The 19,018-nt window shown below is 42.9% G+C and overlaps 2 protein-coding genes across 3 annotated transcripts in view; both read left to right on the top strand.

Annotated features, from left to right (window-relative positions):
* The first annotated feature begins 16,092 nt into the window (after positions 1 to 16,092).
* LOC124407659 (neural Wiskott-Aldrich syndrome protein-like) lies at positions 16,093 to 16,640 on the top strand. Its single transcript, XM_046884017.1, has 3 exons — positions 16,093 to 16,122; positions 16,183 to 16,344; positions 16,443 to 16,640. The coding sequence occupies exons 1-3, from the start codon at positions 16,093 to 16,095 to the stop codon at positions 16,638 to 16,640; spliced, it is 390 nt and encodes a 129-aa protein (XP_046739973.1).
* A 565-nt stretch (positions 16,641 to 17,205) lies between these two features.
* LOC124406902 (nucleolar protein 4-like) overlaps positions 17,206 to 19,018 on the top strand; it is a 59,779-nt gene continuing 57,966 nt past the window's right edge. For both annotated transcript variants that reach the window (XM_046882574.1, XM_046882575.1), the window contains exon 1: positions 17,206 to 18,250. In XM_046882574.1, coding sequence (XP_046738530.1) covers positions 18,206 to 18,250 — 45 coding nt within the window. In that variant the 5' untranslated portion in view covers positions 17,206 to 18,205. The remainder of the gene's footprint in view (positions 18,251 to 19,018) is intronic.

A 19,018-nucleotide genomic window follows, 5' to 3' on the forward strand; every position in this document is an offset into this window, starting at 1 on the left:
TTTTATCGTTTTTTTTTTCCAACCACGGCGAGGATAATCTATTGAGTAATTTCTTACGCGAAAAACATCGTCAGATTAGAAAAAAAAAATTTTATAAACACAATTTGTGTTAGTTTTTTTAGTTATTTTCAAATGAGATGCGAATTTTTATTGAAACAAAAATATGAACACAAGCATATTATCAGAAAGTGATAAATTTTCATCGATCGAATTTTCAATCAATAGTGAAACCTGGTTATTCTGAGATAGCGATGGAAAAGTTACTCCACTAAAAAAATTTGGTGTCTAAGGACTAATGAATTTTTAGCAAACTTGTTTAAAAGGTACCTACAGTAAAATTTCAATATTTGCCGATGTATTCTTGTGGATAAGCTTCTTCGACTGATTATGAGTCACAATGATCGAGTTTCGAATTTGATTTACATGCAAACGAGTTTCCTAAGTGTCTCAAAACACCAACATCAATCTCTTGTGTATTATATTATACATATATAGTATACACACCGATATACTAAAATTGGTTGACAGGAATTTGATCTTCTTCAAAGGGGTGAAATTTTTCGTTTAGGTTAGAATATTTATCGAAAATTTTGTATTTTTTCGTCTAAAATTGGCGGCACGTATCTAAATCAAAATTTGCATTTTGTATAGAAAAAACGAGGAGAACATAGGCAGTTAGTTTATTTTATGAGAAGCTTTATTTTATAAACATGCGTGTTCAAGTCAATTTCAATAGCTGTCCGTAAATGAGGATGTTTCAAATTCACGTCCACCGTCTTACACCCTCAGTCCCAATGCAGCACGATGATTCTAGTGAATATATTGGTCGGATCAAGTTTCCCGTCACGCTGGAACACCCCTGCAGGTTTTCTCTGCCGGTATACCTATATCGGCGAGTATACGCGCCACAGGAGGATGTTTTCCAGATTTAAAAATACGCGCTCGGTACCCACAACCGACTGCAGTGCACCGGCGGCAACAGCATCGCCAGCGGCAAGAGATAGATTTATGTTTTATGCTGCACAGGTCGGAAAGGTGGATAAGAGGCAAACACCTCGCCGCCACGTCGAGAGAAGAGAGCCTTGCGGTTGGCGCAGTTCCGCATCATCCAAAAGGAAGAAAGTCATTAGAAACGGGTGCGGGCATCCGGCCTAGCAGGAGTCGGAAAAACGTACTGCAGACGGCATCCGAACACCAGAAACCGTCCATCCGTCCACTGGAAATCGGCTCTCGCCTCTGTCACCGTCATCCAGACGCCGTCGACGAAAACCACGACGACCCATGACCCGCAGCTCGTTTGCGGAGGAACCTGCAGACCCAGCCAAGACCGTTTCACCCAGCAACTGAGCCCTCAGCCCCCATGGTTCTTTTAATATCCAACATCCAGAGAACCTTAGGAGCAACAGCGTAGGATACATCCAGCATCCGTGAGCCGCGAGGGTCTCGCCTCCTCCCCTCCGCCTCGGTAATGTGGGTCCCCCACCTCTCTTCGCAAGATGAGTCGGGTCCATCCCTCCCCCCTCCTTCTCCTTTCCCAGTTTTTGCTCCTGCCGGCCAATACCCCGTCGTCCCGTCGACCCCCTTAGCCTGAAGATACTATTTCACCCAGCTGCCGCGCACCGCACCGCGCGCAGACATTTTTCTCTATTCGCGATAACCTTGCCGAACGAAAGGATATATACATATATATATATATATATACAATATACATGTATGTATGTATGTATATGGTATTGTATATATACATACACAGACGGGTCGGGTTTATGTGTCCGAATCCGACCGTGAGCGTGCAGGCCAAGATTTGTTCGGACACTGAGAGTCGTATGTATGATAAAAATAACTGTATCCTAAATTGTACTGGAAGTTTATTAAGATTTGGTGATAACCAGTCTAATGTGCTTGACGTAACATCTAAGGTAGAAAATGATTCATGTCAAGTGTATACGGTGCTCTAAACTGTTACACGAATGGTCTGATGGTTATAATGCATCTGATTATCTGAATGTGTAGTGAGATTTTCAACATCGCTCTCTTATTGTTGGAGATAAATACAGATCAGTCACGATATTGATATATTTGGGTGAAAATTTATTTCTGCTGCGCCAAACGCAATTGAAAATGATAATTGATCTGTCTGTTGTGGTTATATTGAGTTATATTGTTGTGCGATTATAGACACACAGCGTCTGAAATTATTCGTATATAAAGTTTGCACATCGCTTTATCGAGTATCATTTCGAACAGTTTTATGATTTCCATCTAAAATGACTGACGGTGACAAAAATGACCCAACAATGTTCAATACAGTCATATGAGGATAGATGAATTCAGTTGAAAGAATATCAATATTAACTATGTTAACGTCTATACCCATAGATTTTCATTCTCGATTAATTCGAAAACTTTGCCTACGTGCGGTCTTTCAGTCATTACTATGACTTCATACGATTCAGGGGAATTATTTTGAACGCTCTTCGATAGTTATTCTAAGTTTTGACAAGTCGAAAGTTAATTACTTAACTTTAGTTTATAAGAAAAAAAAACTCACGAACCAATCATCCCGGCAGGTCATTCTGCGGATAGCTTGAGGTTTAAGTACAATGTACACAGTTTGTGTACAACATTTGTTTAAGTCGCACTCTTCGCAAGGGGTTCTTGGGTAATTTAAAAAAATTCTCATTCATTCTAATAATTAGTAGCAAATCCAATATCTTTGTATGCGAATTTATTTTTGATACGTCGTGACATTCTGCGACTCAAGATGAGACTAAACCGAATATACAAACATTGTAGAGGAAGAAGAAAAAGAGAGACAAAGTCTTTTGGACGTTGTAGCACATGGAAGAACGGGTCAGACGAAGAAGTATCCAATATTGAGATGACAGGCGTCGCAGGTCGAGGCTCTGCGTAGAAAATCTACACCCTAACCCAAAACTGGCGTAGGATGGCTCGACGCATACGGGCAGACGTTATCGCTTCGGCGGCGTCGGTTCGCCCCTTGGAGGAATACTAATACGAAATAAAATACAATTTGTCAACAGCAACGCGTTGACTGGAAGCCCCTGTGCCCCGAAACGCCGGAGGCAAATCCTGCAGGGTCGGTGGCTGCAGCATGGCAGGAGCTCTCTCCCTTCGAAATAATTAAACGACGGTCCCGACTTGGCGGCCGGACTCCTCCCTGCACATGCATACATTATACATGCATAGGTATATGGATTCGGTAAAAGGAAGAAGAGAAAAAAGAACCGCACAAGAAGAAGAAAGAGGATAAAAAAAAAAAAAAAAAAAAAAAATGCCACTGACGCGAGCCTGAGACTGGATTACCGTGTGGAAAGAGGAGGGGGAGTTGGAAAGGAGCGTTAAGAGGGGATCCGGAATACAGAGAAGGCGAAAGTGTTCCCGAACGAAGAAGTTTGAGTTATAGCCTGACACGGTCGAAGGTTCGTTGCCGTTGAGATTCGAGTCCCGTTCCCCCCTCCCGTCTTGCGGGGGAGGATGGCATGGCGGCTACGAGCCACAGATATGGAAAGGCTTTCGAAAACGTGCCTGCATGCAGTTGGCGGCTCCTTGAGGCTGAAACACCGCTAAATATACAGGACTGGAATGCGCGCGTAACAAAATATCTGTGTCACGGTCATTCGCAATGGCGCAGCCGATCTGGGATACGCACTCGAGTACCTAACGAAGCGACCGCGAAGCGACGACGCGATGCTCTGCCACCTTCAATTCGACCAATTGCCCATATCTCTTACGATTAGCGCAAAAGCATCGCGATGTACGCTCGGCACTCCGAATTTAATACAAATCTTTGCAATCATGGCGACAATCCAGACGACAACGTAGGTTCGTGGGTTAGGTAATAATATTGGACTTTGAGGTTTGTTGGTTTTAGTTTTTTGCTGCGACTATTTATTCATTCGTACCTTCGGCGCAGATCGTAAACGTAAAAGATTATTTGATAAATATCATACTTGCAGACGAATTATGAACTCGTTTTGAACTTACGTCATACTGCAGTAATAACTGTTACGACTGTTTTACAATTTTGTGCAAGTCACTGTCTACATTGTACCATCAGGCTGAAGCCAAAGCTTCTAATGCACATTCGAATAACCTAGTGAATTCCGAAAATGTAAATTTTGTTAAATACCTTGATTTCCCAGTATTTTTATAGATTTATAAGGATAAAACTGAACTACATTTTCCTATTTCTAAAAAGTTTAACACATTTCCTGATAACTCTGGCTCATAGCTTCGAAATATATTTTTTTTTTATCGTTACTACAGGGAATCGGAGTCATTAGGGTACTCTTGTAATGGCTCGTATATGATCCATAGGATTATAATAAAACATTTACAACCACATGGTGTGATTATACAGTCGTCAATCTAGTTGACCATGCTTTTTGTGTCGAATAAGGTCTTGACATGTTACTATAGTTGCACCAACGTGAGGTTGTTGTTATTATCGTAAGAGACTACAGTATGCGAGTGGTGACCAAATTCTTAAAGGAGTAACATTCTTACTCTTCTTACTTTAGCACTGCACAGTACGCAGTGTTTAGTTATGTATAATTATCGACAATGAAGCGTTCGGGTTCGAAGGTCTTAATATATATTTGATAAAATGAAAAAGTTATTGTAAGACAACAATTGCGATGATTACATCTCTACATGACAGTTTTCCTCTCCTGATAACGGGGCACTCGCTTTTATTATGCGCAGTTTCTAACGGCTGATTGTGTATGTTCTATCTTATCAGTTTTTACTTTTTTGCCGTGATTTGGCCCTTCAAATCGTATCCTGATCAATTAGCAAGCTCAAAACTCGGTGGGAATGTTAAAATGCGAAAAATGTGAAGTACCGCGTTTCAGCAAAATGACATAGAGGTGCGGAACAAAAGTCGACCGGTAATGAAATATCCAGGCTTTTACCCACTCACTATATCATCCGCAAACAAAAATGTGTGATATGACTTCCACACACTTCTGACACTTCAGAAAATACATTCCACTGATCCATCAAAATTGAGAAAGTAGATCATTGTCACGTCTGCATTCACAAGGTAAAGTCACAAGTGATATACTTACTTAAAAAAATCATCAAGTCAATAATCAGAATCGACCCATTTGTAAAATGACAGTTGTGTCCCTAATCTCCAAAATCATCCATCCACTGCCATTTGGCAGTAATTGTCAGGTGCTAATTTCGTCCATCGATATAGTTTTGTATCTGGCGCAGCTGCCGCTAACGTACAGTAACGTACAGTAGTCTCGGGTCAAAAGTTCAACGGCTGGTTGATCATCAGCCACAGAATGTATCTATCTTTCGTTTCAAATTTCTCTGCTGCATGTACATCCCAGTTACCTTCTCGTTAAGCATTTAAGAACCGCGTCCGGTCAGATGAACCGGCTAATGAAGCCCGTCTCTACAAATTTGCATGCGCACCAAAGTAATTCACGCCTATATTATACCCAGAAACATTTGTTTGTTCCACTGCATGGTGAGCCAAAAGCATGGTTTGATTTTTATCAATATAATATCTCTATTCAGATTGAAAATTTTCAGTTTAAAACTGTGCGCAGCTTCGCTCAACAATCAATCATAATCTTATGGTTATAAACATATTTGCAGAGTTCGAGAACAATTAAAATAATTCATGCATGAATGGATATCTTATATCTTTTCAACGAATATCAATCAAAGAAAAATATTTGACGTTAGTAGATATGCTTCCTTCTTTTAAGACCCCCTATAAATTATGTTTACCATTGTGACTATTATACGATCATATTTGGCTTGTTTGGGCCATCAAGAAACCAGTAACAAATCGTTATTAAATACTCTTGTTAACAAAGATTAGATCGCATGTTGAGTTTCGGTCTTAGTTTCCCTTCACTAATTGGTACAATACGAGTATCCACATCAAATAGTTGGTCAAAGGTACCGGAACTTGACCCACCTCGAAGCACATTATCATCAACGGCTCCGCAAGAGAACAAATTTTTAAAGAATATCCTGTAGACCGCACCCCTCCGTCTCCTAATCTCCGCTGTAGCTAACTGCAACACGCCTCTCCTCTTTCAAAACAGTCTCTATCTGCATACGTTGTCTTGCCGTAGTCTCAGGGCGCGGAGGGTCTCGATAATAATATCTCCCCCCTCCACCCCCGCCTTCTCCTACTGCAGCAACGGTGCTGCTCTCGACGAGGAGGAACCGTCAACGAAAGACGCGGAGGTGAGGGCGTAGGATTCGGGGTGACGTCATTGGGCTTACGGCTGGGTCACGTAGATGAGGTCGCTGCAGGGGCGTATACCTATATCGGTACGACGGGCGGTGAGGAGGGTGTGGGGAGGAGGACGTTGACGAGCGCGGAGAACACCGCCGGGTGCAGGAGCGACGGTGAGGCTGACGCTGACGTTGACGGTTACGCCGTCGGAGTGGCGGGGTCGCGGTACAGGTGGAGCTTGGCGGATGTATAAATTGTTGCGCCTATTTTAGGACACCGAAATCGTTCCGTGCTTCGATCGAGAGAGCTAGCTAGTTCGGAGAACTGAGCTCTGGAGAGCTGGCAGAGGTGGAAGTTTGCCTTGCTTGATAATAAAAAAAAAAGGAACCGAAAATATCAAGGTGCGGATATTCCGGACCTCCGGAGTGGGAGCTGAATTCTTCGAGGGACGGACACTCTCGATCCGACCGACACATGTTAAACTTGTCTTCCCTAATTTACAAGCTGGTTAGATTGTTGTCAAGTGCGACATTTGCCTGCGGGGATCGTGAAACTATCATGTGGTAATACCAATTCACTATAATAGGTGTTATGCTAACGATGTATACTTCTTATGTCATTAGTACAGTATGCAGGCCATGAAAAGTATCAAAGATTAATTTTCATTGATTCCAAACTTGGACAAGGCTCTCTTTACACTGGTTTCAGCAGTATAGATCACTTGACGATACCATTTCTCTACGTTGAAACATCGAAACCTTTTGAATACATATTTGTAATATCGAATAAGATTTATATAAGGAACACGGGAATCACACCCAAACTATTTGAAACAAACTATGCTTCTTTCCTATGTACGGAAAGCGATGCCACGCCGCTTCGCCACTCGTGAAGCTAATTTGATCAAAATTATTTCCTTATGTACTTTAGAAAATGAAAAGTGAACTTGTACCTGAAAATCGAGAACCAGGATGCGCGATTCTACATTGGTTTTAAATCGGTTGATCTACGTCCTGGAAAGCAGCTTGTTGCTTAACCAAGTTACATATTTCCTGAAAAACCGGACTGTCGATGCGCATGGCGTATTGAAAGAGTTCTGTCAAGAGACTTTAACACGCTGGACGCTGAATCGATTGACAGATTTAATCGATTCAGACTGTCACAGTATGTATGCTGATCGTATAAAAGTGGCATAAGATTATTTTTTTTTCTTCTTTTCATGCTATAGAGATAAAATGTCCGGAAGAACGTGAGAGAACTGCAGACAAGTTCCAATCCGCCGACTCTCGTTCAGGGCCAAAAAATCCACATTTCACAACAATGAACAAAACGACCTACACTTCCTTGCAGGGTCAGTGTTATCATCACTAATTGCCGAATCACGTTTCCCCACGTTGTTGGCCGGAGGGAATTGTGTTCGGTACTACCTAAGACCGAGCACCGGAAGTACCGTGTTTATTTTCCCCTCCTCGAAGTGTCTCGCGGGATTTCGGGTTAACAATCAGTGGTTAACAATCATAGATCAACCCTTCGAGACTGTGGATTAAAAGACGTTACTTTCCTCGTCGAATTCTGCACGAACGTCGTAATCATGCACACATTAGTGAGTTCTCTTGTCGGCAAGGGACTTCTTTCCGTCTCCATTTGACCAGCGCGTTGACACCTCAGTCTACGAATAACGGCATTATATCGACTCCCGTCGACGCGAAAGTGGTCCCGAAATAACGCTACGAGTCCGGACCACATGTGCTCGCCAGGTATATCCTGCAAGCATTTTGTGTTAGTCTGAACCAACCACAAGTTGGAGACCAACGCACGTGCAGAAGTGCGCGGCTGTGCTTAGTTCTGATCCGACTCTCGGCGATCGCCGTTAGTGAGAGGTAGAGGTATAGAAATTAGGAAACTGATAGATATATAGTTATATAGGCTGGAGGAAAAAACCTGCCAATTTTAACATCCTACGAACGTCCCGCCGAAGGCCTGCTCCGACATATTTATGGCCATTGACGCCTCTTCCGTTAAGTAACATGTCGATGAAGAGTCGCATCTTCGAACAGATGTGTGGAAATTAATTAGGTGTGTTATACCCATAACTTCACATCGCAGTAAATGTCAGGATATTGGAACCTTATCAAACAACGATAAACATGAAACTGATTCTGAAATTGGAATAGTCGACTCAGATCAGAAGGATTGTTCGTCAATTACCTGAGGTTTTATGAAGTAGCAGCTGGGCGAACGAGTTTTGTAAACTTCTGAAGTTATCCTCAAAATCAAGCATTACGTGCTAACACAAACTCTAACCATTTTCCACATCGTTCAGAGACAAGATATGACCAACACTGGAAAGTTTGAAATAGATTTCGTTTCCATAATTCAGTCCAATGGTACATTAATTATCAATCTATACTTTCAGTTGAAACTTTTCAAATAATAGCAAAAAAAATGTCAAAATTTACAATATCGATATTCAACATCGATGGATAATGGCGAACCACGGAATAATTAGCGGGGGGAAACAATTCGGTTTTAATCTCATCCAGCCTTTGTTTCCCCAGATTTGTTCTACAGCGCGGGCGGGCATTTCGACGTCGGTGTCGTCGCGACGCAGTTGTGTACCAGCGCCACGTGTCCGCAACGTCGTTGGGGCGGAGGTGCTCCGCGGTTATTTCGGTGATTGGTTTTATCGTGTTGGCAACAGTATGTGACCTGAGCCCAGCTTCGCCGGGAGAGGGATGGGGGAAGAGGGGAAGGGTGTCTTTCCGTACCACACTGTCCGTTTTGATAGCTGTGCGCCCGGACTCCCGTTACACATACCTATAATAACTAGATGACTGCAAGCCTTGTTATGTTCGCCGAAAAGGTAACTGATACAGGTTTTTGGTCGCCGGTTTAGGAGCTTGTAACTGGTTACATGGCAAATAAAAAGCAAAGTGCTAACTCGGTTCTGTTACCTACATCCCAATTATCAGTTGTCCTGCAGGTGAAAGAACGTCGAAACCAATGGTTGATTGATTAATGTCTCTGAAATAGTGAGTTTAGACTACAAGCTTCCGGAATTTAATATAACTGACTGCTATATTTGGTACTGAGAGGCCTGGTCGGTCTTAGAAAGTAGTGCCTACAAGCTTATTGCTGGTATATGAAAGAACGATTGATAATTCAAAGTCTGATCAAATTGATTATCTGCGTTGACTTCGAATTGACATGACGATCTTTTTTATTCTTCATGAATCTATTTCAAATCTATGTCAGTTATCGCGTATTTCACCAAGTGACTAGTCTGAAATTGATTAGAAAACGATGCATTGTCAAGCTACTTGTTTTCCGGATCATTAAACAACCCAACCGTCAATTAGCTACTAAGTACGAGTCGGATATTAGGCACTGAACCTTGAAGTCAAAGGTCTGAACATTTCGTATCCATGCTGTTACTCAGCGGGATAAAACAGAGTAACGCACGTCAGTTCAACGATTGATATCATACCTAAGTCGAATAACATCAGCACAGCGAACCGCTATCTGTAGATTCATCGGAATTAGCCCTCCTACCAAAGGAGGCGAATCAACCAAACTTCGGCTACTCAACTTTTCTAATCCTGATACTCCTCGGCGAGTAGTCGGCTGCTCAAAGGCGACGTCGAAAGACCGACGAACCTGTATAAGACGCTGAGGTCCGGACACGTGGCCGAACGTTTAATCGCGAGATTAGTGATTGCGCACGGTACACAGGCGGGATACTCATTAGCAGTCGTTACGCCGGGATCCGATTCCCTCAGCGGCACAGGCATCTCGGATGGCTCCGGTCGCTTACACAAAGTGCGTCTCTGTCCGTATCTGCCTCGACCTGCCTCCCCTCGTCGCCCCCGAGGGAATTCTGCCGGTTTAAAAGTCGGCCGCCGTTTCTTGCCCGATACAATCTCGGCCTGACCTGACCCAACGACTCGTCTTATTCCGCGGCTACCGGCTATGCACTCCTCGCCGTGACTTCCGACGAATTTTGCGGGTCACTCGACGGCGGGAAATGCGTCGGAGGTGGAACGTCGAGGAGGCGGCAACGTGGCCACCATGTGTGGGGCAGCGCGAGACGAGACGAGACGAGACGAGGCGAGGCCAAGCCAGGTTCTTTCTTCGTTTAGCCTCGTCGACGCATCTTTCGAGGCACGTAGATCGGCACGTAGAACGGCTTCGACGACACCGTAGCGTTTCGCGCCACGAGCCACGAGGGACTCGAAAACTTTTCCTCCAGGCAACGCTGCGCGCTTAATTTTTACGCTGGAAACTTTGCCGCGGTGCTGATCGGCTCGATTCGCTCTAGAGCGTGACGGAGCGAAATGCGGCCTGGAGGTAGGGCGTCCTCTCCTCGTCAACTCGACCTTCGTGTGCAGACTTCGACCAGGGTGTGGCGGCAACGGCCGCCTGGGAAAACCGACCGCCGGGTGTCACGCAAACCTCTGGGTCTTTATTTTATTTTTAAACAAGTGCTTTCGCGTAGCCACGCAAAGTTTAGAATTTATAAGGTTATTAACAAATCATGTGTAATATACTTAAGTACAAGGAAATATGCAGGTTTCCTAATTCAAAATCGCAACTAATCTGTTCGATATCACACAAAGAAATAAGTACCGTGCAACTCCAGTCATGCGGTACACACAGGTTAAAGGAAAGTCGAGAAAAGTTTCGATTCGAATAGTTTCTTATCTAATTTTTTCATTTATTCATGATTTTGAGTATTTTTAGGAAGCTTTTGAACAGAACGTGTTCTTAACGATCCTTGTTCGGTCTTTTTCCTTCTTCAGCTCTTACGACTTGTCAAGTTTCAAACCACAATGAAAATACCAAGCGATATTGGATTTGATAACTGTTTTACGACCTACCGAAGAATTGAGGAGTTACTTGTTGCTCGGGAAAACCACCTACTGTAATACTCTGCTCGGCGAGTATCATAATTTAGCCGTTTCCTCGTCGTATAAATCGGATATGCGTGTTTTTGTCTAGACAAATCGTTATCGTTGAGGGAGATCAGGACCCCAGAATTGGTATATTGTCCCACCGAGCGAGAAACCCAACAGCAACTACCTCGTGATCAGTTTTATAGACCATCAATCATCCAGGCCGGAACCGGACAGTTTACAGTGGTATTCTGTTCACCCTACCTCTTCATATAGATTTGTTATCATACACTTTTTCACAAAATGTTCTCAATTCTCTTAAATCGTTTCATCGAGACGAAATTTTCACAAAAGTAGAAGTGATATGGTAGAGATTTGTTATAAAACAGATGTGTATTCAGAGTGATAAAAGCTCAAAGATTGAGTAGATTTGTTACGTCGAAGAGTATAAGCTTCTTCTTAATGATTTGCTGGACTCCAAATAGAGTTTATACGTGACGAAAATTGGTATTGTTAATTAATGAACATTTTCGCTATGACAAATGATCTCACTACTGATAAAAAGGTAGATAATCGAAAGATTTAAAATCTGAGCATAATCGTTGCAGAATCGACGGGTTAAGTGAACAGATCAAAAAACGATATCTTTAAGCAGATAAAAAAATGTGTGATTAAACGAAAAGGTTGTTCTGAAATGTTCATTCACCAATCAAGCAATTCATATATTCTGTTCTCAAGAAGGTACAAAATCGTATAAAACTGAAATTGACAGTTTATCGATCTGTAGGTTACACCGTGTTGAGACAAATCAACATGTCGCTATAAAGCACAACATCTTTCAACGTACAACGTGAACAAAACCTCCTGATCCAAACAATCGACTTGAAATCATACGAGTTTTACAATGACGGCGCAAGTGTATGAATTACACAATTGGAGAAGCGCCAAAGTAGAACAGAGTGATTACAATGCTTGGTAAGAAGCGTTACAAGTTTGGTCTTCTTCCCGCTGAGCTTATTCCAGTAGACCCTGGCGATCGTCGTCATACCCATCACGAAACTCCACCGAACCTCGAAATGGAAGATCCACCGGACTACGCCAAAGTCGGGATAGTGTAGGTCTACGAAGCCCGCAGTGCGTGTGTCCGGCTCCACAGTCCAACTAACGCACACACGTGCCGTCACGCGATATGGTGACCTACGTGTAGGATGAGAGCCGCAAGTGTGCGTGCGCGCGCTTCTAGATATATGCGGGACACAGAGAGCAGGGGCTGCGCCCACAGTGGGCTACGGGGTTTTCTCTTTCGCCTCTTTTTTCTCTTTTTATTAATTTTTTTTCTCCTTCTTACTCCCTCTTCGTCCTCCTTTCTACCTCTCTGCCGCCTGAACCAAGGGAACGACCGAGGGGGAGAGAACTGTCGGTTCAGTCGAGTCGAGCTCTTTTGCTGAAGACTAAGGGACGGCCGAAGGAGCGTCAAGGGGGAATGGGTGGATAAGGGGGTGGGGCGGGGGGGGGGGGGGATTCATAGGGGTACCGGGTACCCGATATACGGCGAGAGGAAGGGTCAGAAGAGGTGAGGGATGGGAAGGGGGAAAAGAGGAGGAATGACGTGACCCGAGACCCAAGGCTGAAGCCACGGGCATCTAACCTCCTCCCCCTCCTCCTTCTCCTCCTCCCGGGCGTATAACTGTCTGCCATCAGCGAAGGAGCTGCTCGCTCTGTCCGCGACGCCGGTCGGTCTAGGCGGTGGTCGAACTTTTCGAATATCCGAAAACTGTTATCGTATCGTGGCTTGAATTATCCAAATATTTTAGAGATTACAGCATTTGTTAAGAGCTTGGAGATCGAGGGAAAAATAGATTGACATTGAACAGTGTATACGTGATTAGAGAAAAAAGGCGTTCAATGCGAGGACGATTATGGTAATTATATGGTTTAAGGAAGGAATTTTATAGCGCCATTTCTTTTTCACGAGCCTTTGTATTTAATATTCATTTTTTAGTAGAGAGTAGTTGAATTATCTAAGATTTTTTAAAGTTACAAAAAAAATGAAAAGAAAATTACATCTGGTTACTTTCCTTAACTGTTGTCCGCGTTTGTAATGGGTGGAATGTGAGGTTAGGTCAGGCAGCGCAGAGAAAAGAATTAACCAAATTTCGATATATGTTAATTAATTTCGTTTTTGCAGGTTTTTGTTGCGATTGTCGGCGATAACCGCGAAGAACATTAACAAAAAATGCTTCATTGGGTACATTAAGTACATGTGACTTCCGAAGATCTCTTTTTCTGCTTTTGAAGTAACTGAAACATGATTTAAAAATGATGTTCTCTTATCGTCTTCAATTATTTCTAAAAATTTATGGGCATTGTTTTATGCCTTATGCCATAAAAGACCCATGCATAATTTTTTTTTTTTAAATTACCAAATATTGCGTTCTTTGTTTCTAAGATTTCTCGTCAAGAAATCTAGAATAATTGTATCTATCAAATTTTCCATTCTCCCAAGTGGCCAAACTTTTTTTCAACTCTTCTGGACACTACAATCATTTTGACTAGCCTTCAAACGTAATACTTGCATATTGTCTACGATTAGTTGCGTAATGACTTAACAGTAGTTGACATACATTCTTAACTGCAGACCAAGAATTATGACATCCGCATCATTTGCTCGAAAAAGAGTTTCCACAGGATAATCGCTACTCGGATGGGAGAGCCGAAGGCGAGGACGCGGTGTTGTGACACGCTTTGGTAATTTGTAACCCAGTTGTAAGTGGTACGTGACCGATTGTTCCCCGAAATGATGCATCCCTTTTCCCCTCGTACCTAGAAACACTGTGCTCAGGATGCTTTTCCCCTTTTCGCTGCTTCGTTGCAAGTTGGATACACGATCATTTTCAACATAGAGATATAGACATATACATGTATAGATTGTTGGATGGATGGATAAATAGATTTGTATAAGTAGATCTCACAAGACAAGTATCAGGCCTCGAGATCATGGATTCGGTTTCAACTTTTAGGGGTGTTTTTTCGGCTTAAAATATGGAAACCATTACGTGGAACAGTTTTATTTAATGGGCCTTTTAGATCAGGTAATCGGACTTTTGTATGAGTCATCTCGCTATTGCTATGAGATAACATGTCGATTCATGTTTCAATTCAGGAGACCCTATCGTTCAAACATCATGAAAAGTTAATACTTGAGGATTTTACGGGTTTTCACTTATCAAGCTGCTAATTGTTTAATCAATTGTAACCAGATTGAAGATAGTTACAATCCTGTTACATCAAACCACATATCATAAGCTTCATATTTCAGACCAAGGAAAAGATCCTAAGAATTTGCAAAGAATCCTTGATCTCTTTGTTAATCTAATCTTATTTTAATTGTAATTCGAGTTGCCTGTACAGGTGAGGTTTCAATGGCTTATCGTCAGGTTATTCCATCAGGCCTCGCTTCTTATCAAACGATAGTACTATTTGATTTCCAATCGACAGAAGAGTAGGAAAAGAGATTTAATACTGTCGCTGAAATCGTTGGAACCGGACTTACGCAGGGTGACGCACGTGAACGATCTGCAATTACTCGAAACATCGACGATTCACGGAGGTTTAATGTCGACGATTTTTTCCATGCCTCTGATTACGGGCCTCGAACAACCGCGGCGATCATCCGTTATCATCGCTGAGACCGAGTCGAGCGGAGCCCAAGCCTTGCGCAATTTCGCGAGTCCTTGAACGCTTGGCTACACTCTTCCCAACGACGGCTGTCCTCTCGGCTTTTCTCGCGAAAAAATTCATCGAGAATTTCAACGGCGCCGCGGTTCTCGGATCTTTTACGGGATTCTCGTCGAGGCGCTGCGACCGGGGCGAGACGCCTTCTGATTATTTCGAGGTTTATTATACGGTTAACGGTAAGTTCTATCGATACGTTAAATTATCGTTCGTCCACAGACGTTACATAATCTTGTGTGAAAAAGCACGGTGATCTTTGACTATATATCTATATCCGAACCATATCTGAGCATTTCTCTGATGTACCCTGTTTTTTGGTAAATTTCAATCGCTGAAAAAATAAACAATAAATGTCATTATATAATTTTTCGTACTGCGAGACGTTTAAGCGAAATTCAATTATATTATCGAAGTGCATTGGCAATTCGATTTGAATTTACTTACTCATGACGGATTGTACAATGGCGCAGTACAAAACAAACTGAAGCTCACGAAACACACATTATGGTGGATAATGCGAGGTAACTGATGCGTTTGCTCAATCAAGGGATGTTTTTCATTGAAGATTAGTTGTTTTAAATTTAACCATTATGACGAGATTTAGCTTCTCGACCCCAGTCCCATCCCTAATTGTGCGACAATATGTGGTGTTACAGTATTTAACGTCACATTGTACAGCGAACATAAATGGCTAAATTACACGATGCATGAACTACATTAGAAGCATTCGAAGATGTTAGAAGAAATCAGCTCGTAACTACAATCCTAGAGGTAGTATTTTTTCTCTCTTCTTTTCGGCCGTTATATTCCAAATTTTGAGTATCTGTTCCAGAGATCTGAATCGTCGGTCGGTTCGGCTCCTCCATTACTTCCACGATTAGCATATAGCACCGCGCGGTAATCAACGCTATCCGCATGCATCTGTCTATCCGATCTCCCAATCCATCTCTCTATCCACCTCGACTGGACTCCGTACCTACGGCATAGCGTCTCTTACGCAATGCAACCGGCCTGTCTATCCGCGCACAGAGAACAGCGTCCGCACACAAGTGCAGACAATTCAAGCACCCTGAACCTCGCGTAGAGGGTATCCGGGCTCCACCTTGTTCCACGCTTCGAAACGACCGCATCGAGAGAACCTCCTGCCTCCTTACCTCCTTTCCAAGCCTCGACAAGGCAAGGATGTGTCCAAGGATGTGTGCGTCCGCCACACATTCAGACCTGGATTCAGAAATGTCTCTGCACACCCGTTACACGCTCCACGTGCGTTCAACGTGTAACATATCCGTGTGTGTTTCTCTGTTCCCGTGCGTGTGTGTGTAGGTGGTTCTCTCCCATACCCGTCATAATATCACAGTGCTTCGCCAGGCTTGGGTAACCCTCCTCTCTCCTATCCTAAGCAGGCCTAACTCCTCACACCCATCGCGGCCCCCACAGCCGGCGGCGGGAGCGGCGGCGACGCCGGCGACGTCGACGGTAGGACGGGTGTGTTGGCGCCCCTCGGCTCTCTCTCCATTCCCTCTCCTCTCTCTCTCTCTCTCTCTCTCTTTCTCTCTCTCTTGCCGCTGTCCCACTCTCCCCAGAGGCCCCCGGCTCCCGGCCCGTTGCGCCGTTCCTACGCCCCCTCCCCCCTTTCCGCCCCCACCTCCTCCCACCCCCTCGTTCTCGCCGTCATACCACCGGCCCCTCGCAGTGTTCTGACGGTGACAGACCCTACCTTGCCACCGCCGCCGCCGCCGCCTCCGCTTCCAACGCCGCGGGGGTCCGATGGGGGAGAGTGACGCTCGGCCCGAGGGGATGAGGCGGGGGTAACGGGGTGGCGGCGGCAGGGGGGGAGGGGAGGGACCGCGGTGCGGCGGGAGAACGAGGGGGGCGAGTGGAGTGGAGAGGAGAGGAGAGGAGAGGAGAGTTCAGGGAGGGGGATTCTCGTCGTCGCGACGCCAGCCGACAGTTTGCCGCGAGCGCTCTGAACGTGAGGACGTTCTGCGACGCTCCCGAGAGATACGTACATATATACATATATACACACATTATACATATATACACATGTATGTGTACATACACGCACACACACGAAAATAGAGAGAGAAAGAGATATATATATATATATATATACGAAGAAGATAGAGAAACTACGACACGTCAAGGAGGACCAGAAAGACGAAGCATCGTTGTGTTACATTCGAAAAACACACACTTGTGAATTGTTGGTTCTTTTTTGTTTGTAGATTTTTTTTTTTCTTGGTTGTTACTTGCGAACGTATTTCATCATTATCGCATCTCCGTGTTTATGCGAACGTAAATACACACACACACACTCATACATAGATATATATATATATATATATATACACACACACAGATAAACAGACACGGACGGTGTTGGGAACAGAGGATTTTGACCGATTGCAGACCGCTGCTTCGCGAAATATTACGCGTAAAATCGACGATATTAATTTATAGTGCTGATCGGTTTTTAATATTTTTTCATGTTTGAAAAGTGTGACGATTGAGATATATTGTTACCGTGAAGGTGTGCATATTTGACTCTAAAACTGAAAAACAAAGTGAGTGGGTTCGATTGATATACGTAATTATAACCGTTTACGTGGACGAAGCGCGAGGATTATGATAAGTGCAACCGAATTTAGGGTGCAAGACTTCTGAGACTACGAGAGCAAGTGCGAGAAGAGAATTTTCTTATCGAGATAAACGTATATTAAGTACTATATATTTATATAAATGTGTTGATTGTATTTGAAAAGTGAAGAGACGGTGATTCGTTGAAGAGATTTTGAAAAACAAAAAAAAAAAAAAATTGAAATATATTTGGTTTGACAGTACTTTGTTCGTTGTGAAAATCGAGAAATATTGTAACTGCGTTGTTTGACGAGTGCGGGAGGTAAAATTACACGTCGAATCGTTGAATGATTGAAAATTTTTTTTTAATCAAACTTTGTCGAAAGTGATAAACAATTCCGAGGAATTATTCGATGATAAAAACCGCAGCGATGGATATTTGGAGTCAAGAAAAAGAAGCCACCGAATTTGAAAAAACTGTCTTCGCAACGCGGGTTTAAAACTGGCGCAACAATTGTGTTCGGCACGCCGGTTTAAAGCCATGTGCTAAGACGGCTGACGTTTGTTTTGCTCCTGACACGAGAGAGACGGACATACAGAGAGGGAGAGAGAGAGAGAGAGAGAAAGAGAGCGATATATAGAGAGAGAAGAATAGAGAGATCAAGAGGAAGAGAGAAAGAGAGAGAAAGGAGACACGCGAAGCCGCGATTGGCTCTAAGCGAGAAGTACGCGCAGCTCGTTTCAACGAAATATACAGATTTGAAAAATGTCCGCGAAACGAAAGGCGACAGCTATAATGCAGCATCATAAGGTAAGAAAAACTTACATTTCTAAATTTTTTCCGTATTTTTATTCATCATTTTCGTCTCACATTGGTGCAGTAATTCCCAATTATTGAAAATGGCCGTCTCTTAGGCTTTACTTGTAACGTTCGAAGTAAATAATTGGGCAGAGTAAACGAGATTGTTGTTGGAAAGATAGGTTGAAATTCTTCATTTTCAAATAGTTTAACATTAGATTATTAATCTTTTGTGAGATGATAAATTTTAGTTTCGTTGGATGATATTTTTTTAATTTTTTTTTACAAAGTTTCGATCTATCACGCTTGATCAAATGTTTCTGACTTCTGACGGTATAAAAAGAAAGGAATATATAGATCAGTGCAATATTCAGTCTTACATTAATTATTTCATGCTTTCGGATAGCTTACCAAATTTCACACTTACTCTTCAAGATCGTACTATTACAGTTTTCGATAAATCTTGATCGATCGAAGCTCCAGGTACGTACTATTTGTAGTATACACATAAGCAGTATATACGAAGTGTGAAAATATATCGGCTGCAAAATACGTATGTAAATTTTTGACTCGTGACTTTTGATCTGATGTTGCTTTATTACCAGCCACTTATAGTAGCATTCAACGGATCTACATACGTAAATGACATACATAATACCTATAATTAAGTGCAGATCGGAATGAAGAAATTTTGAAACTTCACTTTAAATATCAGGATTCAGAGAAAAATCATCTGAATGCATATATACATATAACGTCTTGTCCTTGTCATGTCTTTGA

This window comes from Diprion similis, chromosome 6, assembly GCF_021155765.1.
Source record: "Diprion similis isolate iyDipSimi1 chromosome 6, iyDipSimi1.1, whole genome shotgun sequence".
Taxonomy (NCBI): domain Eukaryota; kingdom Metazoa; phylum Arthropoda; class Insecta; order Hymenoptera; family Diprionidae; genus Diprion; species Diprion similis.